The sequence below is a fragment of the Orcinus orca genome, chromosome 4 (assembly GCF_937001465.1).
Source record: "Orcinus orca chromosome 4, mOrcOrc1.1, whole genome shotgun sequence".
Taxonomy (NCBI): Eukaryota; Metazoa; Chordata; class Mammalia; order Artiodactyla; family Delphinidae; genus Orcinus; species Orcinus orca.
In genome coordinates this window covers 98,277,823-98,300,935 of record NC_064562.1, presented here as the reverse complement: position 1 = coordinate 98,300,935, position 23,113 = coordinate 98,277,823, and the positions used below count along the sequence as shown (strand labels likewise).

The window sequence follows — 23,113 nt, the reverse complement described above, 5'->3', positions numbered from 1 at the left end:
TTCACAAAGATAGCATTCAAAAATGACTGGTAAGAATGATATTCTCACCTTGAATAGTTCCCAGTCAATTTCTCATTTTTGTGGGATACCAAGGGGTGACATCCAGTGACATTTAAACATATCAAGGAGCTAAAAAGAGGGGAAAGAAAGATTCTATCCTGAGGTATCAAATCAACCCAACTCTTCCTGCGCTCTGTCATTTAAGGTGAGGAGAAGTCAGTATCTCCCTGTATTCTCTTCTCTCTTTTTTAATGTTTTTACATTTTATACCCAGTTTTCCAGTTGAATGCATTATTCTTCAGGTGTATATTTCCCTTTGAACTGCCGCAAAGTATTCACACTGACAGAGAAAACGAGTTGAAAAAAGTGTCCTATTAGTATGCTACCAAACTCTCAGCCCTTTCTTTTTAATCTCAATATTAATAATTAACACTGATAAAATGTGTGGCCATATTATCCTTTTTATTCTAATTTAGTCCTTTAAAACTAGATCACTCTGCTGAACCCTTATGACATTTGAGGAGGGAATGAGCTCTCATCAAATCTCAAAGTGACTTTGGAGGTCAGTTAGGGGGTTTGTTGCCTCCAGACTCTCAAAGCATTTGCTTATCTGAATTTCAGCACAGTTATTAGATAATGAATTCTGTGTTAAGTCCCCTATTTAGTCAAGGTATTATCCCCATACTTGCATTCTTCTTTGCTTATATATTGTATATACTTTTGTTTTTCCTCTGATTTTGTTCTAGAGTTATATATAAAAAACTTGATGTTGCTGAAATATGATAACACTCAAGCATCTTCTGTGTGATTTAAGGAACTCTGGAACTAACTTAAAGTGTAGTTAGCACTCAACCTCAGAGGTTAGCCCACTTATTGAGAAACTGATTCATCTCAGTATTCCTCTTTTAGGTTAAAACACTCACGGTTGTTACTTTTCCTATTGCAGTTTTTTTTGGTAAGAAAAACATTCTCTTAAGTAAAGCAAAACAGAGTAATATCCTCCCTGTCCCTTGTTTAATGGGGTAATTATATAGTGACAAAACTATGGTTATTCATTTTGATTCAACAAGCATGTGTGGAAAATAAAACTTGGCCAAGGCTTTCTGAGGAAGTAGAAGTGAACGAGAAAGAGTCTCTGCCTTCATGGTGGAAGTCCTTAGGTTAGGAAGATACAACCTTGATTTCAGTAACTTCACTATAATATGAAAAGGAGAAAGCTCACCAGAGAAGTTCAGAGTGGTATGAAGCACAGAGAATGGAGAGGAAGATTATTCAGATGAAACAATTATAAATGTACTTACTGAAATCTTTCAATTTTATAAATAATAGCTTGGGCTGGAAGAAGGCCTTGAAATGTTATCTGAATCATAGCCTCTTTTTTTACCTACCCATCTTCTACATGATTTAAAAATAAGTACTATATTGGCCTGGAAGCTTAATGTCAAGCTAAATGAAGTTAAATTATTTGTTTGTTTTACTTTTCTAATCAAGTTATTTCTTTTGTTTTTCTTGGTGCTAAACATAATTAGTTCCAAAACTCCAGAATTTATCATTGATAAAATTGTCAGCATATGGTAAATCCAGGTCTCATCTACAGAACAGATTATTTTTATGTCTCTTTTCCCTCCCTGCTCATAAATATGGACAATTACTAAAAATACGTGTACTTTAAATAAGCCTTTTCAAACTTAATAAGAGCCTGTAAATATTTTTTTTTAAGTTCTTCTGATTTCTTTTCAGAAGACAAATTGTATTACTCAAATCAGATGATTAGATTGGAGTAGATTGGATTAGATTAGGTTTATTTTTTGAAAAACCAATTCATTCCTTTTGTTGTGGTTGCAAATTGTTTTTGTAATTGTTATCTCAAGATTCGAGTTAAATATTTGGGTATTTGTCTTTATGTCACATTCCCTTTCTATCTGAAATATAGACAACAGGTTGCCTTATTTTTAAATCTTGTTCCTGATAAATTTTACTTAATTTATGCAGGGGTATATTTTTTTGACATCAATCTCATTATCTTGTATGCCTTCTCATTACTGTACAGAAAGTGTAAGTTTATTACAAAATGAAAAAAATATTTGAAACACATGCAAATTTAAGTGCCTCCTTTAAAACAGATTTTCAGCTGCTAAAATGTGATAGTCACAAAGGAAACTAAGCTTTGATACTGTATATTTAAAAGAAATCTGCAATGAGTGCTATAAAATATTTTGGTAATAAAAAGATAGAACAGCATCCTATTGTTTAAAAATAATCTACTCATTCATTTCTATTGCAAAATGTATCTTCTATGATTTTATTTCTGCTCTGAAATGCTTAACATTTCCAACGATGAGGTCATTGGGGGACCCACATATGATCTGAGAGTGGTGTGCTACTCTGAGGTTGCATTCCTGTGAACCATAGTTCCCTATACTGAATTGTGCACATTGTTTCTTTTCAGTATAAGGTTTCATTTCACCAACCCAGCATTTGTAGCAAAAGGTCATCACAGCCATAGATGAAATTGTATACAATGAACAGGGAATTTGGAGTATTATGAGAATTCATGAAGTTCAATAACCATTTGTTGAGCATTTACTCTATGCAAATTCCCACGAAGGATCCAAAGGTGAATGAGACATTCTCTCTGCCTTCTAAGTGTTAGATATTGTGATGGAGAGCGACATGTACAGAATTAGATGTTTAAAAGTAAAGGCATGAGAAGCTCTAGGTTTAGAGACTAAAGGTTACCAGAACCAGAATAGGATATGAGTTGGGCATGTGAAAAACCGTAGCCAAACTTTGAAGGATGGGTGACTAGGATTTGATAAGCAGAAAAATGGATAATGTTATAGAGAATAGTGAGTGATACCAAGAATACCAATGGTGGGAAGACAGAGGTGCTATTTGCTAACTTGGGAAAAATGGAAGGAATAGCATCTTTCCAGGAGAACGAACCTGATTAAGACATGTCAGATTTAGGGTACCTTTGAAAAATTCAGGTGATATCTAGCAGGCTATTAAAATGTACATTAGAAACTTGGGAGTAGAAATAAATAGCAGAAATACAGCATTAGGAGCCATTGGCACCATGATGATTATGAAACTTGGAGAATAGATGTGACCATCAATTAAACATATGACACTAGAGAAGAGAGAGATTGTACCCAACACAGAATCTGAAAAAAATACTGAAATATAAGAGAATAATGAAATAAGCTTCAGAGAAGGATATTTTAAAATAAAAAAAGCAAAACCAAACAAAGCATGGCAGGCTAAGGAGAAATTTAGAATTAGGGTTATACCTAGATGTTCAAAAAAATTGTTGAATTTAGCTGTATGGACTCTCTTGCCAATAGAGATTCAACAGAAGTGAGACAATTGAGAAAGACAATTGAGAAAGCAGAAGACCAGGAGATATAATGTAAGAACACACTTGAAAATTTTTCCCAAGGTCAGCAAGTCCACTATAATGTCATTGTCAGAGGCAGGGGCATGGTTGCACCCCTTGACATCAATCTTAATAAATTTCTAACCAACTTATACTTTATGTTATGTTCAGGATTTTTTGTTGCTCTTTCTACAAAATTTTCTGAAAGTACAACAGAGTCTGAAATTTCTGTATAATAGCTTTTGCTATCTTTCGTTGAGATATAATAATTACTCTTTTAAGTGAGTTTTGGCCTCTCATGTAACTTCTATGTTTTATTTTATAGTAGGTCATCATTCGTCCATCTCACTGGCTTGGAATTAAAATAGTATGTGACTAATTGCATTTTTCGTGAGATCCAATAATTGATATCAAACAATTTTAGTTATCATCAAACACTTTAATTTTGTGATTATAAGATTCCTGACACTGTAATAGTGCTATCAATTGTTAGTAATATTATGCAATTAGATATGCTTCAAAACAGAAAACAATGAAATAGAATTTGCAAGATAAATAAATTCAAATTGTAAAGGACTATCCAGTTCCAGTCACAGAAATGCAAGGTCAAAGATGCTTACCACAGCTCGTGCACCATGCAAGGGAAGCAATGCCTCCAAATGTGTTATGTGAGGGGACTTACTAATGATGATTTGCCAGGCAGATGTCACTTTTGATGTTGTTTTTATCTAAGAAAGGACAACTATCAATGTCACATAAATGTATTCTCCTTTCTCTGTATTCATTGTTGCTTAGTAGGAATTATAAGTAGGTATTACATTGATAAAACTAGTCTTCCAGCCCAAGATAATCTAAATAATTGCTACATAATAATTTCCAAACAAAACTTCAACTCCTATTTAATCATGCATATGTTTATTTGGTTCATCAAAAACCTCTAGAAATGTGCATCCTTTCCAGTTACTGAGTGGCCTCTATGCGGTACCTGAAAATTTTTTTCTAGATCCAAATATCAGTTTCATCAGTGTGCAGAACTGTACAGAGCCAAAACAAATTCTAAACATTATTATAAGACCTTGGTGTTCAACTGGAATATTAGTTTACTACATTTTGAACAGGAGAATATCCTATTCCAGAAATAGGAAGGTCCCTGCTTCTTCTCCAAGGCAATATTCTTTATCTCTAAGAAGACCCAAGGAAAATCAGTGTACCTCTTAAAAGATTGCCTGGCGAGGATGAAATCAGAAGAGGAACTCTTCATCCAGACCCAGTGAGGCGGATAAGGTCTGCTGTAACACGTCTACCGTTGGCCGAGATCCTCTCCTGAAAACAGATTGCTTTGGCGCCCTAGATTCAGGGACTCTTTTAGTACTAGGCAGCAGCTGCAATTCTGTGTCTCTAACCCATGTTTGTTGTTTTTGTTGTTGTTGTTTGTTTGTTTTCTCTTCTCTTTAAGGTTATCTCTTAAGGAAAAAATTTTTTTTTAAATATGTAAGTGATTTTCTCAATATCAGCTTTAGGCATGATTAAATGGCCAGACTTTGTTTCCCTCCTTGCTTCTGGTCCATTCTATAAGATGTCTCTGCATTATCTAAACATTCAATTAATTATCCATCAATTTCATTGTTTACAGGGTTACTCTTAAGTAATGCCTGACTCTCAAAATACTGTGTCAATCAGAAACATCTAGACTGATATGTAATTTGCAAAATCATTATTTATATAGTCATAATTTCTCAGATAATATTCACCTAAAATAAACTCATTTTTCAATTATACAAGTATTTGAGAAAATTGAATTTAGGGCCCAATCCTTATTCTTTCCCTTCACTTTGGTTGAGGCAATGTTAATCATACATCATCTTTAAACAGGTGATTGGAAAGCAACATGTGCACACAGAACCATATTTTATCTGAGTTTTTTTTTTCCCCTTAAGCTTACTGCCCTTTATTTAGTGTGATCAATTGTATTCAGCCTTCACTAGTTCTTTGAGAATTCAATTTTAAGAGTCACTTTTAGTTTCCTGGACAACATTGGTTCATCTCTTTTTCCCAGAATTAATGAAGATCTAAAATCTAATTCTTGCCTATTTCAGCCCCAGACTGTTTTTATCCTCTTTTGTGAAATCAAACCCACATGCTTTTCCTTTGCAGCTTATGTCTGAGTATTATCTATGTCCCCAGAATGAAGTAGCTATTAAATTAGTTCTATCAATTGTCCATGGGTTTAGAGGTCCCCATGTGTGTTTTTAAGTAACCACATTTTATTTCAGGGCACAAAGGACAAGACTTCTGACTTGATTACTTAGCCTCTGGTCTTTATGTTTTAGTTTTTGAAAATAGCAGGGAAAACGCATTACTCTTTTTACCCTAATGAAAAGTTCTGAGCTCCTCTGACAGTCATTTCATTTCTGAAGGAGGATTAAAGGAACGTCCCCCAGATTGACTCTGAGATTTTATTTATTTTTTTCTTTATTTTATCCTTCTAATAATCTTGCTCCTTTGCCTCTACAAACCTCACCATCCCATGCACATTTTCTCCCTTCTAATACCTTATCTAGATCATTTTGAGGATCAAGTAATTCATTTTCTCTACCAAAAGTCATTTTGTTTGAGTCATTTCAGACTATCAAGTTTCTATACTCTTTTGGGGATACTTTTTGGAATAGTCTGTTCTATAATTTTTCAGTTTTAAAAAGTCCTTCTTAAACCTAACTTAATTCTGCTGTGTTATGGTATATAATACAATATGTACATTTGCAAGGAATTGATACCAGAAGTTTGGGTCCTAGTTCAACCTCCATCACATTTTCAAGAAGGGAACCTAGATCAGTTCACATAATATCTCACTTCCTTATAAAGTGAAGACAATAATTATAATAATTATTGCCCTTTCTTAAAGAGTTATCGTGCAGTTATACATGAACATATATTTTTAGGTAGTTAGCATTTAATAAAATTCTATCAGATAACTACTTTACTATGCTAATTTTTTTTAAGATACCTTAAAATTTTTTTCTGGTTCTGTAGTTCTTTTTTTTTTTCCAGATTAAATCGGACCCACGATGTTTATGATATTTTTAAATGCATAATTGTTTTCTTGCTTACAAAAGTGTTCACTGGCCTCGCATATATTTTGCCATTAATGTAAGTTGTTTCCTGGCCCCTTTTGAATTCCTTATCAGTTTCCAAGGCTAAGAACACATGGCTCTCTACCCACTGTGAACAAGTGCCAGTGTTTATAGCAAATATAATAAAAGTCATAGAGAAAACATATTAATAGTTTCACATTTATTTTCTGCAGCTAAATGGCTTCTGTCTTTAAGAGGCCTGCATATATTTTTCTGGATTTATTGTTAATGAGTAGTAAATGACAAAAAACAGTAACTCACAGAGATATTCATCAAATAATTATTAAAGATCATTCAGTGCCCAGTAGCCAAGTGGTTCCTAAAGACTGAGATTACAGCCAACTCTCAAAAATTCATGGCAGTAAGAAAAGCCTTGTAAAGATGACTACCAATCACAGAGTGTGCATAGACTCTGCCAATTAGGCACCAATTCATAACACTTATTCACATCTCCTCTTAAACTACTAATTAAGCCAAATACATTTATAAATGTAGAAATCAACTTTTGTCAGTTATAGGAGATAATTTTCAGATCACAGTATGAAACACCCCAGTTACAATACAATTCAAATATAAAGGGCTGAAGGGAATTTAAAGGAATCAAGTCATCACGAAGTATCTCTAATGTCAGAGACAAATGAATTATAGATTCATTCATGCCCTCTTACACTTACACACACAAAGAGTGAAGCACCAGAAAAGCGCAACATAACATAAAGAGGACAATCTATCAAAAAAGGCTTACTAGAATGATGAAATAGTATCTTTATTAAGTATCTAAAAATAAATGATAAAAGGGTGGGCTTCCCTGGTGGCGCAGTGGTTGAGAGTCCGCCTGCCGATGCAGGGGTCGCAGGTTCGTGCCCCGGTCCGGGAAGATCCCACATGCCGCGGAGCGGCTGGGCCCGTGAGCCATGGCTGCTGGGCCTGTGCGTCCGGAACCTGTGCTCCGCAACGGGAGAGGCTACAAGAGTGAGAGGCCCGTGAACCACACACACACACAAAAAAAGGGTAAGGAAAAATTGAAATAATAAATGAATACCTTTATAGTATATTAGTGATAACCTGAGGGTTCTACATATTCGTTTGCTTCATAGAATCACTCTGAGGAAGGTAATGTTATCTGCATTTTATAAATGATGTAACTCGGAAGAAGAGAAGTAAAATTATGGTTAATACTTGATAATACTAGGTGCTCAACTTAGTAACTGTTATTATTTATTATTCTTGCTTTGCTGCTATCAGCTCCAAAGAGGTATGTTTATGTTACTGCATTCAAAGCTCAGGAAAACCTATGAAAGCCATTATAATGATTTCTATTTTAAAAATATCTTTAAGTAGGAAAAATTTAGTTTTCATTTTATATATAACAGAAGCATTAATGTATTATGCAGTTTTGAGCAAATCACTGATCTTGTTGTCTCATTATCTGAGGCAACCAGTAATCCATTCCCTTTTTCAGGGATATTAAGGGAATTCCCCTTTTTATTTGCATGTGTTATAAAACACAATGCATTTTTGTAATTTTGTGTAAAGCAGTTATTTTGTGTCATCATCAAGAAATACTCTACATTGTGGGCTGACATAAATGTTGATACCTGGGATCATAAGTGAAATAGTTGTGTTCATATCACAACAATTAAGAACATGCTAATTATTTTTCCCTTCAGAATACTAAGATAATAGACTCAATATAATGAACTGCTTAAAGAAATACCATATGCCCAAAATAGGGTAAGAATTAATACCAGATGCTTTATTCACTGATTAAACTATACAGTTTTATTCCTTATGCCTATATTTCATTGGTAGTTCATTCTACACACACACACACACACACACACACACACACACACCTTCATTGCATCCTTCTGCCAAGGTAGGGAAGGTGCTTCACTGAAAAGGATAATGTATGTGTATGAGAAAATACAGCACTAAGAGCCTGCTTCTGGAGTTGGTCCCCTGACTCCCAAAGATTGTGGAAACAGAGAAATTAACTTTTTAATTATGCAAACCGTTCAGTAAAGCATGTATTAAAAAGATACTTAAAGTTTATTTAATACTTTTAATGTCTTGATAATGTTGAAAATTTCAAAATAAGCAAAAAAACAAGCAAATTTATAAACTCTTAGAGATTTTTCTTTCAAATGTTCCCCTTTGTAGGATATAGCAGAAACACTTATTTACCCATATCGCTAATTTCAGAACTACTAGACAGTGTTAAATAATAGAATTTTTATAGTATATGATTGAATTAGAAAATATCTTAGCTATTTCAGGACTGGGACACACATATTTTTAACTGCAACATAAGCCCCATGCCTCTCTGGGGAATCTTTATTTTAACTATGCCTATCAGCTGATATAAATTATTGAATTTGCTCAAACTTGCTTAAGAAAAAGAAGCTTCCTTAGATACAGTAACAAATTAAAATAAATTGAAAAGTAATTTCAAAACCACTGGCACAAACAAGTAAAAGTGCGTATATATCATCTGCACAAAAGATTTTCCAAGTCCTTTATTCTCAAGTATTATATCGTATTAAATTTTTTAGTAGTCAGGAGAAGATATGCCTTACAAATATAGATTGATAACTCAATCGGTGCTAATAGTTAAGCTATTGTAATTTGGTTTTCATACTGAAATAAGAATATTGCTTTTTATATTTGACATGGAATCATTTCATGTATTTAGGAACATGCAGAAAAGATAATGCATATTTCAGTGTGGGATTAAGTGAAAATATCTGTTTTCACTGAGAAGCTGGCATATTTAGTTTGCTAATAATTGACCTAGTCGTCAAGCAACCAAAAGCTCCCATCTGCCCCTGCTGCTCATTTGTATCTATTGTATATATTTTAGCTTCAGTGCTAAGGCCTTCATTCCCTTCCATAGGAAGAAGATAACGGCATTTCTGAAGTGCTTAAGACACTTCTCTTGCCTCAATAGGGGAGAAAAAAACAGAAAACATAATATAACTACATGGAGAGATGCCTACCTCTGAGCTCTTTTCATTTTAGCAGCTTGAGAAATATTGGTACACGTTATTGCTCAGACACACATTTTTTCTAAACAAAGGTTACTGCCATCGATTCCAAAGAGAAAAAGGATCCATTATAATATTTTTTGCACTTCATTTAGCTAGCATCCTTATTGATTGGACTTCACAAACTATCTACTTGTACCTGATGTGCCTTCCTAGACAATATTGAGGACAAATATTTTATTTGATGGCAAAACATGTGGAGAATTTGACTTATCAGTTGCTGTATATTTTGGATACTCGTTCTGAAATTTATGAGCAAATTTTAAGAAGACTCAGTATTGCTCACCTGGGAAACACACACGCAAGCATGCACACATGCATGACACACCATCCTGGATGGGCTGGGCTGAGAAGGCTAAAGCACTTCTTGGAAATAATTTGAGTAATAAACTATGCCTCCAGAAAGACTTTATTTTGGAAATGTTACATTAAATTAAAGTCAATAGTTTAATCACTTGCAGATTTGACAGCCTCCTACCATATTGAGACTTTTATTGTAAAAATAAGTAATACTCCTATATTAAAGTACGTTTATTAAATTGCAAATAGAAAATGTGTAGAGCATGTGCCTTTAAAATTTGGGTTGATTTTTCTCATTATGTAACATGCCAACTTGGATTTCAATACAATCCCTTTGGTAAATAACTAACAAAAGGACTATAAGGTTAATTTAAGGCTGTAGTTTTCTAATACCTTCTACTGCTTCCCCCCTACCTCTCAAGAATAAGATGTATACTTACAATTTTACAATGTATACTTGGGAACTGTGCTGATTAAGTTAAAATAGCTGTATGTTTAGTTAGAGTATTTTAAAATATTGTTTCAGGGTAATTTCACTGGATCATTCAAATATTTCATCATTTCAAAATATCCTTTACACCTAAAAATCTGGTTTTCCTTACAAGGGATTTTGTTTTATAATATAAGCCTAAAAACCCTTTGGGAGCATTTATGCCTGACTCTGATAATGCGTAACAGGTCTCAACAAGAAACTGTGCCCAGAGACTGATACTGACAGAGTTGGCATTTCAAGTTTCTGTTGAAAATGTATGATAATCCGATGTAAATGTACCAGTTATTTATAATAACAATTTCAGTATTGCAGTATATTAGGCTTTTCAAGCTATTTCTCTCTTCACTGGAACCCAGCCATAACTGTGTCCTTGGCTTCTGCAATGCTTTTTATAATAAAGTCCTTCTGATACTACTCGTAATAAACCTTCATGGAAGCAATCCAAGATAGACCCTACTGATAACTGAATTCCTTTTAATAGTGAATTGTATTCTTGTGAGACTCCAGCATAGTTATTTTCCTTTTGTGAGTCTCCAGCATAGTTATTTTCCTTTAGAGTTAAGGGTTTTATGTTGAAATAGTATTTATTTATTTATTTTTATCATTGAACAGTCTCACTGCTATGACTAAGAAAATTGCTCCATAAAATACTTGGTAATGTAAATGTGAGAATGAAAGTTATATATCTGATGATTTATTAAATTTATGGCTTGTAGGAACATGACTGTCTCTATAAAGGAATCTAACGTACACATTGGAGAATATTCTAGTAATGCCTTGTAAAAATGGGATGCTGTTGTAATTTGAAATCTCAAAAGCATGAACCACTGAAGAGGTATGCTTTCAGCATTTGTAATCATACATGGCCTGGCTTTGCAAATCTAAATTTGATATAGGAAAATTTAGAATACACATTTATTTTAGAAATACTTGCTCTTGCACAGAATGTGACTTTCCATGTACATGCCTACTTTTGATGTATTTCCTTACCTGTTTCTTTTATTGGCAAGAAATGGAAAGGTCCATTAAGAGTAGGAAGTTTGCTTCCATGTCCTGGCTATTGTAAATAGTGCTGCAATGAACATTGCGGTACATGTCTCTTTTTGAATTATGGTTTTCTCAGGGTATTAACAACAACAACAAAAAGAGTAGGAAGTTTAATTGAGTTCATGTTAGAAGAAAAACAGACTAAGGTTGATGAGCACAGACCTGAAATTTGAGACCAGTGATTACCCCAGAATGAAGAATATTGGTGTGTGTGTAGGCAAGAGGGACTCAGGGTTATTACCAGTGCTCTGAAACTGCATTTGGCATATCAAAATATATTTAACCTCTTTCTTCATCTCTCAGGAATTAAACTTCAGAACTTTTGGCCCACATTTTAAAGAGTAGATTTTTTTTTTTTTGTCTTGAACTTTTCAAAAGCTTTTATCATCACACTCTGTGAATTGATTTTCATTGAAACTCTACTGAGAAATTCAGCGTATTTGGTCAGTAAATTTTACTTAAAAAATGGTGATTTCACCTTCTTCTTCTTATAATGAACCCCCATTAATTGAATAATTGACTATTTAAAAGACTCGAAAAGTTTAAGCATACAATATAAAATTTTACAAAATTTTATTTCCATAAGTGGAAAAATATACAACAGCAAAATACAAAAGCATATTTTGTGCATTATGTACAAATAGAGAAGATATACTAAGGCAAAGATTTCAAAGATTTGGTTTCTTTTTGTACAGTACTCTTAAAATAAACTTAGCTGTCATTTTTACAATGAAATCCATGTGGCATATGGCTTATTTTCAAGGACCCCCTCCCCCGCAGGAAATGTATCACTTAAAGATAAAAGAGCATATATGTGGCAGGGGAAAGAAAGAATAGGTTCTTCTCATATATTAGTAGGTCCATATGCTGTTTATTAAATTTGATGCTATTTAACTAATTCAGATAGCTGATTCAAATAAGAAGAAATCAGCAACTTTGTGGAAGTATAATGCAGTTTTATCATCTGTCAGATTTCTCAAGAGGATACCATATTTTATAGGCTTGAAATAAAACATTATGAATTAATATGCTTCAAGGGAATAGCATTGCCCAACGTTGGCCTTTTAGTTCGTGTAATTTAAATTATAGTATTGAAAAAGGTGTTCTCATGTATTAACTGAATTCCAACTTAGAGCATGCTGCCTGCTTCTCTGGTTGTGCATGAGTATGTTGAGGAGGAAATAATACAAAAAAAAAAAAAAGTCTAAGAGTCTGAGATGTCTTATAGTCAAAGAACAGCTTGTGTTTTAAAAAGAAATTAAAATACATTAACTCGGAACAGTGGGCAAAGTGTTTCAAATGAAGGATACGGTGAACAGACTGTTTCACTTCCCTTCCATTCCACATATCTATGAATAATCATTCCTTGAGGTTTAAAATTATAAATAACACTGCAGCATGGAGTTATTTTGATTTTACAAAGGAAATCATCCATTTTGTTTTTATTTTCATTTGGGCAAACTCAAAATGGCTTAGCGTAGCTTCTGCTAAACTTATTCAAGACTGAAGCATTTTTGACAAAAAAAAAATGTTTCCCAATTGTGAGTAGATTACTACATTTATGTGGCTAAATTCACACAGAATTGACAACTGTTGTTTGACTTGGCAAAGTTAGAATATGGTAGTTGATACCAAGAGAGGGGAGGTAGCAAAAAAATATTGTAAGGAAAAGAGAAATTTCAATGAAGAATCTATATGCAATTGTGCTCAGGGGAAGGATGGTTGAATAGGGACATTTTATCCTAAAGTTATCACCATAAGTTGATTGTTCTGTGTCCTGCCCTCACATACATGTACACATACATGAGACCAGAAAAAATGAAGGTAAAAATTTTTCATGTCATATTTAATTTCAGTTATTAGTACAGTCATTTGTAAGTCCTGGATAATGAGTGCTACATGGAGTTAGACACTGTCTATTTGGATACAGAGCTTTACTATTCATATTTATAAAGTCAGGATATAAGAAATTATAAAGTGAAAAGCTTGGTTACATTTTTAACAATATATAAATTTTTTTACAACAAAATTACCTTGAAAATAATTTCTATAATTATTTGCATGTGCATTGGGTGGAATAAAATGCTGTATTTATTTATTTATTAAGCTGAATTAATTAAAGAATAAATTAATATTTTCTGGGTCCAAGGTCCAACCATAATTTCCATTATTACTTTGGCTTTAATGCTTTATTTTCTTTGCTTGCTCTTCTGATAACTTAGTGTGGGTTGAATTGTAGTGGTGGAGAAATCAGCCAAAATGATGGATTAGTATAAAACATACTTTGTAAGAAAAGGAATAGGCTAATCCTAAACTCTTCATAGAATATTGCAAACTTTCTCACCTAAAATTCACAGTGTTCTTATCGGTCATTGGTGTATTATTACAGCCAGTGTTTGTACACTGAGCCTGGATATTTATTGTGTTTTATAAAATTCGAAACCTGGGGCCTTGATGAAGTTTATTTTACATTTTAAAACCATGCTTCTCTACTAAGTGTATTTTTTTCCTCTGTGCCCTAATTGTCAAAACTAAGGTGCATCACCAGAAAATAGTTTGCGGTTTGGGAAATAGTTTTTAGCATTCTATCCATGAAGGCCTTGAAGATCAAAGATAGACTCTAGATGGTACAAACCAGCATGGGGAAAAATCATAACATTCTCTGTGTACCACACTCTTAGTAAAAGTATTTTCTAGATAAGTTGACATTGATTAGTAGACTTTATGAGACTCCTAATTCTCAATTCCAGGCTGAAAAATCACAGTTGCCAGTTCAGATTCTTAATACATTGTTCATATGGATTAAAATACATTTTTATTTATATATTCATTTATTCATTCATTGCTAAAATGTAACTGAAGTCTAATTTCAAAGAGAGCTGGGAGATTCATGTCAAGTAAACCTCTATAAGAGATGGTTAAATTTGTCTTAAGTTTTTACCATCCATTTTTTTTTACACATTCATTCTATATTTATGATGATACTGGAATATGTTTTTCTAAAATTGCAGTTTGTATGTTTTCCTGGGAGAGGATAGGATGAGGCTGGGTCGAAATCAAGATTCTTCTATGGGTTTGCTAAGATCTTCATGTAAAGTGATTCTCTTTGGAGTTTCCAAGATAGTTCATTTCATATTATTGTACTTCTGTTTTCTTTCTTTTTTTTTTTTTTTTTTGGCGGTACACGGGCCTCTCACTGTTGTGGCCTCTCCCGTTGCGGAGCACAGGCTCCGGACGCGCAGGCTCAGCAGCCATGGCTCACGGGCCCAGCCGCTCCACGGCATGTGGGATCTTCCCGGACCGGGGCACGAACCTGCGACCCCTGCATCGGCAGGCGGACTCTCAACCACTGCGCCACCAGGGAAGCCCTGTATTTCTGTTTTTTAAATCGCTCATAGTCACCTTTAACCTCCCCACCCACTCTACTTCACTGCTGCCCTTTTCACTGCTGTTTATAACTTCCATTCTCGCTCCCCCGACCTCATGGTACTCTGTGCTCTCAGCATGATAACCAATTCACTCTCCTTAAATATGCAACAAAATGCAATATATTACTGAGTGTTCTAATTAACTCCCACATGTGAAAATACTTTACATATTTCATCTCACTTAATCCTCATGACATTCTTAATATGTAGCTTTTATTATTCACAAGAGAGCAAAGGGAGGCTCACAGACCTTAGGTGATTTGCTCAAAACCATGCAGCCAAAATAGCTGAGATGGGGTTTGAGGAAACTCTGTCAAACCAAAAAACTCACATCCTTTCTATTACAACATACTGTGTCTAGCCATGCCCTTCTTTCACTGGAATGGTCTTAACCCCTTTCACTTCTGTCTCTGTCCTGCTGGCAAATTCTTTCTTAAGTTTACTGCAAGTATCACCTCTTCTGTGGAGCCTATGTTGACCCTCTCCTGCTTAGCTCTTTGCATATCACACATCTGTATTAGAACATATCATAATGTCACTCTTCTCACTTATTTTTTTGGTTTTGGAAAGTATGGTCATCATTTTTCATAAAAATATTTTATTTATGTAGGCATGAAATGACTTTGTTATGACTATTTTCAAATATGTTTACAATTAATTATTTTTAGACAATTTTATTTTTGAATATAATGAATACCAATGATGACATACGCCACATAAAAACAAAAGCACTTTGAGTCATCTACAGTTTTTAAGTGGCTAGAGGAGTCCTGAAACACAAATGGTTAAGTACTGCTGGTGACAGCAGTGTCTAGCATAGATTGAACACTCTTTAAATATTTGATGAACAAAACTGAATAATCAAATTGATATAACAACTTTTAGTTGCAGAGACTATAAATGTACTATGTGAGGATTTAGGATTTACATAGTTTTATAAATTTACTCAAACAATTATAAGTCAAGAAGAAAATGAGCAAAAAACACATTAAAATATTTTTTTAGGGAAAACTAAATTCAGAATATTAATTATATTAATCAAGTAAATCATATATTAATTAAAATTAAAACTCTAAGTGACCATTATTCAATACATTAATCAATGTTGAAGCAGGCACTCAGGTAGCCGATTAGTTTGTATGGAGGACACAGTGGGTCATGCTATTATAGCTATAAATTGTGAGATTTTTTTAGAGAGCAGATTTGTAAAACAGAAATTTGAAAATAATAAAGTGCAATATTATAGATTTGCTAGAAGCTTTTTTGTTTTTCTTTTTAGATGTTGGGGGTAGGAGTTTTATTAATTAATTAATTTTTGCTGTGTTGGGTCTTCGTTTCTGTGCGAGGGCTATCTCTAGTTGTGGCAAGCGGGGGCCACTCTTCATCGCGGTGCACGGGCCTCTCACTGTCGCGGACTCTCTTGTTGCAGAGCACAAGCTCCAGACGCGCAGGCTCAGTAGTTGTGGCTCATGGACCTAGTTGCTCTGCGGCATGTGGGATCTTCCCAGACTGGGGCACGAACCCGTGTCCCCCGCATTAGCAGGCAGATTCTCAACCACTGCACCACCAGGGAAGCCCTGCTATAAGCTTTATAAAATGTTTTTGATGCAACTAAATCTTGAAATTTTAATGAAATTGTTAGAAAAATGTATCACAGCTCCAGATTTATATATGGCAATACTTTGTCATTATGAAAATTTATTTTTAGGAAGTAGTGTGTGATATTAAGTAAAATTAATGAACATCTTCAGTTAAAGAGAAAAAAACAGAATATTTCATGCTTTTATTGAGTTAAGAAATTTTAAACGTCATATACTAGCATTATTATATCACACTTTAAATTTACATATACAAACCTAATTAAAATGTATAATTCAGGTCCATTCTCTAGTAGGTCTGTGTCTTATGGGGAGGGGGAAGGGTAAGCTGTGACAAAGCGAGAGAGTGGCATGGACATATATACACTACCAAACGTAAAATGGATAGCTAGTGGGAAGCAGCTGCATAGCACAGGGAGATCAGCTCGGTGCTTTGTGACCACCTAGAGGGGTGGGATAGGGAGGGTGGGAGGGAGGGAGATGCAAGAGGGAAGAGATATGGGAACATATGTATATGTATAACTGATTCACTTTGTTATAAAGCAGAAACTAACAGCATTGTAAAGCAATTATACTCCAATAAAGATGTAAAAAAAATGTATAATTCAGTATTAGTAACCAAAGTTTGCACTTAAATCTCTTTAATATTATCTTCTGATTTCTTCATTACAGAATTGTTTTACTGAAGTTTGTAGTTGATAATATTAAACACTGTTATTTAGCTGATTTTTATTGCCATTAAGTTAAGCAATCTATACTTTTAAACCTTAGGAATGTAAAATACCAAGCAAGATACTAGAAACCCACCACTTACTAAGGAGAACTAAATAAAGGGTTAATAATCATTCTTTCATCTTAAATCAGTTATAATTTTTATTGATTAAAAAAGACTTCAGGTGTTGTCTACACAATGATGTCATTCCCCTTGTATTTTCTGTTTTTTTCCTCCTCGTGGTCTCAATACTCAAGCGCTGACTGATAACCTTACGCAGGGTTTGTACGATTGTTTATTTTATACTTAAAAACAATACTGTTCATTCCTCTTTAACAAAAACTGAATTGAGCCATGTCATATCTGCAGTGGAGCAGTTTTCCTGAGTGCAGAAAGAACATGTAGCATTCCCTCCTCTGCAAAGCTTTTCAGATTCCACCTCTTTTCCTATTGCCACCAGGGCAGATCTTAACCCCGTCCTGCAGGAGCTAGCAGGAAACACCAAACACTCCAGCCCTGCCTAGACACACTATGGACACTAGCATTAAGATGAATAAATTGTCCTTTTTGATAACTTTCCAGCCACTCTTAGCAAGAAGAAAAATGAGAAAAAATTGAACCAATTTATTGCCTGGAATGTGGCCCCCTAGGAGGAGTATATTAGACTGTGTTCAAAAAAGCCCTGGGTATGAATGTGAGAGACTGAGGGAAAGTTTTAGGGTCAGAACCAGAGCTAAAATATCAGTTTTCTAATTGTTTGAGAAAATGTATTTTTAAGATGGACCTTACAAATAGGATAAAAACACTACTGTTATCAGGAATGTTTATGCAGTATGGTAATGGCCTTTTCTCATATATCCTTATACCAGACAAGCCAGGTTTTGATAAAGCTTTAAGGACATCAAGCAGAGAACAGCAGTTTCACTGGCTAATTAATCTCCCTCTTTATATGTAGTTTGATGCGTCTCCTCTACATATCAAGGTGTGTTCTGTTTCTCCCACCATACAATCTATTCTGGGTTGACTAACTTCAGACTTGTCAGCACTAAACAACCTCCTTCCCACCACATTGCATTAGGCTGTGTCAGCTTCCTTTTCTTTCATCCTTTGTCCATATCTGTCTTCTCAAAGTTCATCACCTTATCTCTTCGCCTTTAACTTCCAAGCACTATGAAGTTCGATGCTTATTTTTGTTCCCCACCTAATAATTATATTTTTTGAGGATATGAACCGAGTCTTGTGCCTTATTCTTTGGCATTACAGCTCGATGTTGTGTTCTCTGTGCTGCTTATTTCACTAAGTCACACAGCCTTTATATACAATATCTTAGTATTGGTATTTCTACTTTTATCATACATTTTTCCAAAAACAGAAACCTCATAATATTGTCTATAACCATATTCCTACCAAATACCACTTTAGTAATGGAGATGGTTTTGTTATCCTAGCCCTACCTTTTAAATATGAAAAAAAAATTGCTTTCACTTTTATTTCTCTTAATCTACAAAGTTCTATTGTCCACTCTATGAATTCATGACTCGAAAATTTCAGTTTAATCTTTTCAGTTACCATTCTATGTTGTTTTAGTTATTTATAAACTCAGCTATTTATAAAATAATTTTATTACTTGTTATATCTTGATAAGCTGTACTATTAGTGATCATCTGTGTTTTGTGTGTGTATATTTATTTTCCAAAGTTTCTCATAAGTACACCTTTGGTTACTTTTGTGTCTTTCACAGTGCAGTGTTAATTTCCTAATATATTGTCTCATAATAATCTACTCTTCCTAAGATCAACGGAAGAATTTCCTATATATCAAATCCTTGCAGTATTAAGGATTCATGTACCAAAAAAATGCTGTATTTCATGCTAGATTAAAGTATTTTGCCACAAATTAAGAGCATGAGGATTCCTTTTTTGTTGTTCCTGGCTTGGGAGATTCCCACACTTGATTCTTCCAAAGATAAAATGCTGATCCCCAAATAATCACTTAGGAATATTTAAATGTAGGAATAATTATATTTTTGTTACTTTGATATTACTGGAATATGTAGGTTTTAATTTTGGAGGGAGATTTACATTTTTAAATATTATGTGTAATGGCAATTAATATTTTTAAAATTAAACACAAAATTAAAAATTTATAATAAAAAAAAGCAAAGCTACCAAAAAATTGTGTTTAATCATATCAGATAAAATGTAAGTTGGCTACAAAAAAAAAAATTAAGTTCGCTACTTTGAGCTCATTTATTTTAATTCAACAGGCCTAGATACTGCATGTGCCTTCAGAATTCTTTGATGCTAATCTTTTATGATAAACAATTAGCTTCCAAATTTCTCAAGGGCTGACTAATACTATTACCTAAGCATTAAGTGGATATGTTATTTTAAACAGAGATGATGGCTAATAGCAAGCAGTGTGTCAAAGACCAGAGGAGTTGAGAAACTGGAAAGTTTTGAGACATCCTGTCTAAACAGGATTAAGGCAAAACCAAGAAGATTATCATGCTTCAAACCCCAAAGATCTTTGTGATAGCTGCTTTCCTAAACATCAGGAGTAAAGGTTAGAATCACATTCAGAAACAAGAATGCAAACATGTATTCACAAAAATCCCTGTCTTTAGGGAGAAATTCAAGAATGTCCCAGCCCTTCTATAAATATTACACTAAGAAATGTATTGGTGTGAGGGGTCAAAAACATTTTATTTTTCACACAAAAAACTAATCTCTCCTACCTTTCAACTTTACAGTACTTAAAAAAAATTGACTGTATTTTTTTTAGAACAGTTTTGGTTCACAAAACAGTGGAGAGGAGGGTACAGAGGTTTCCCGCGTGCCCCCTGCCTCCACAAATGCATAACCTTCCCCCTTACAATGTCCCCCACCACAGGGGAATACCTCTTCTTCATAAAATATGCATATTTCAATCAGTTTATCTCCAGTATGTCTAAAAGCTTCTCTAAATAGTGTAAAAATATCATTTTTCATATAAAGTTTGTATTTAAATAAAAGCATACAAAGTTAAAGATTTCTTTAAAAACAAATACTTAGAGCAATATTTGTAGCAGTATTTGGTTTTCAGGTGTGGTATTATCTCCTATATTGATTTATAAAAGCAGTTAATCACTATTAAAATTTAAATCATTTAGTATCATCATCAACTTTTTATTAAAATTTTTCACTCTCTTTCCATATAATTCTATATACTTACTTTTAAAAAATTACATATAGTCCAGATTAAACCATGTCTACAAAAATATAATTAAAACACAAAACTTTTTGCAACTTTTATTAGTTTAACCTCTTGCAGTATATAGGGATTCTACAAATCTATTTCTTTTTTTGTTAAATCAACAAGTTGAAGTCGTTTTGATATCAAAACTACATACCCTTAGGAGAACGTAAAAAGGAAGATGCATTGTGAGCAATTAGATGTATGTCAATTAGATGGAGGCAGAACAAATAAATGTTAATAATCCTACTGTGTGTTTGGGGAAAAATACATATACATTTGGTTTTGTTTATCCAATAGTTTTTTTTCTTAAATCTGTTGTAAACAACAACAACAACAACTATACCTATAGAAAAATGGCCTGCCTTAAACTACCCAGTTGAAAAGTGAGAAATAGATGGTAGTTCGTTACTTGTAGCAGCCCCCGTGCCCTAGACTTGGAAGATGATAGTTGGAGAGTGTTCAGATTAACGCTGTTAGAAATACCTAATTTGTTTAAATTATCTTTGAAATTTATCTAGATTTTTTTTAAAAGAAAGAAAACAAGCTTAGGGTTTTTGGAAATTGTTTTATTGGCAAAGTCTATGGATGGACACCATTGTGTAGGGGCTGCTGATTTTCCCTTTACAAATTTCCCCATCTCCCTTCCCCAGGTGTTGCTGCCATCACTACCTTTCCCTTCCTCCCCTTTCCTCATGGCAAGACGCATGGAAGAAGAGTGCTGTTAAGGCCTCTCCATTAATGAACAGGTATGGTGGTTCCCATGAATCAGTGCAGTGCCCCTCTTCTGCGTTCTCCATTAATAGTCTATCTCTTTTATATTGAGAAGACTCATTTACCCACCTACACAGAGCCTACTGATACAGAAAAATAACTCAACCTGAGTATATCTTTACATATTTCAGCATGCTATGCATTTCAGAATTCGGTGCACAGTTGCAGAATACTTTTTAAATGTAGAGGAGTACAGAAGAATTAATTATATCATTTTCAGAGAAAGGTGCTATGCAGTTTCCTCACCTGATTCGACAGGAATAAAATGGACCTTGTGGGCTTCCCTGGTGGCGCAGTGGTTGAGAGTCCGCCTGCCGATGCAGGGGACACGGTTTTGTGCCCCGTTGCGGGAAGATCCCACATGCCGCGGAGCGGCTGGGCCCGTGAGCCATGGCGGCTGAGCCTATGTGTCTGGAGCCTGTGCTCCGCAACGGGAGAGGCCACAACAGTGAGAGGCCCACGTACCGCAAAAAAAAAAAAAAAAAAAAGCCTCTTTCAATGTTATACAAATAATTTTTATATAACATATCTTTGAAAAGTGTAAAATGGAAATGCTTTGTGAATTTTAACTCAAAATTCAATTATTATAGCATTTGAATTTTCAAAAGCATTACACAAAACTGTATGTACATTAATTATAATGCTTATTGATCTGGTTATAGAAAATTAGGTATGAGCCAGTTCAAGTGAATCTAAATACAAATCAATGTCATCCAGATGTCAGAGCTGAACATATGCTAATCGCTTTCCTCAAAACTTTCTTTTGTCAATTCAGCTGGTGGCATTTGAGGGAGGTGGGGGGCACTATTTCTTTCAGCAGTCCCAAGATTACCTCATTCAGGCTGCTACATTTTGAAAGGAGCTAGGCCCTCAGGGCTCAAACAACAGCAGAGTCATAACCTATAAAACATAAATACTAAGTCATCACAGAGAAACACCCACCTTCTTAATTTCATTTTTCACTAGCGGAACTGGTCCTCCCAGCTCCTGTAGGGGCTTGTTTTGAGGATGTGTCAGGCTCTGAATTACATCCTTGTGATCATCCAGATCTATGAGACATGTAACTAGAACACTACCTTTGGGCTAGGAAGATTATTGGCAGATGTCTTAAAAAAAAAAAACAGTGATTGTGTCTATAGGTGGGCAAGTGTGTGGCAGCACTATTTGTGGTATTACTTAAAATAGTAGCAAAATTAAGACTTGTTTGTGTACATAAACAAAGCAAACGCTTTTGATTTATAGGCATTTTCACTGATGCTACCATTAACCATTAAAGGCTGGAGCATTAATCTTCATTCAGGAATGCATGGCCTCTTACTCCAAAAAGCTCTGAAATCATTGGCTGGCCTTCATGATCCCATTTCTACCTACATTTCTAGTCCATATTTTATACCTTTACCCTGATGTACACTGTAATCTGGACTCCCCATCTTTCTCAATGGCTATAAATAATCTTTCCTGTCCACAGACCTTTGCATTGTTGGGTCTTTCCATCTGGAGAACACCTTCCCCAGGTCTGTTTGGAAAACTCACAACAATAATAACAGCAAACACATACAGAGGGTTTACTGTGTGTCGGGCACAATGTAAATAAACTTAATAATCTCCACTTTCTTAATTCATCCATACTAAGGAACATAGAGTTAGAAATTATTATTATTCATATTTAATTGATAAAAAATGAGCCTTGGAGGAACCTAAAGTGGCCAAAATCACTCAGAATTGACTGAAGTGTCATGTGCCTTATGTAGTATCTCCTGATTCCTCCCAAGCAAAGCTAGGATTCTCATTCATGTTCAACTCTGAGTTTCTATGATTCCATCTTATCCTTTATGAACTCTTCTATGTCCACAGTGTTTGTTACTCACTAAATGCTGAGCAAATGAATGAATTTTTCAAAAGAAATCATTCATCCTTTTCACCCTTGTATGTACCCTTCCTCTCATCCACACTTTCCTCTACTCTGTTTT

General features: G+C 34.3%; 1 protein-coding gene across 6 annotated transcripts in view; it reads left to right on the top strand.

Moving 5' to 3' along the window:
* The window catches only part of PCDH7 (protocadherin 7), a 409,263-nt gene that overhangs the window by 195,547 nt on the left and 190,603 nt on the right, over positions 1–23,113 (top strand). For 2 of the 6 annotated variants that reach the window (XM_033421627.2, XM_049708853.1), the window contains exon 3: positions 21,023–21,118. The exons of the other annotated variants lie outside the window; for them this stretch is intronic. In XM_033421627.2, the coding sequence (XP_033277518.1) occupies positions 21,023–21,111 (89 nt within the window). In that variant the 3' untranslated portion in view covers positions 21,112–21,118. The remainder of the gene's footprint in view (positions 1–21,022; positions 21,119–23,113) is intronic. 6 annotated transcript variants of the gene reach the window in all.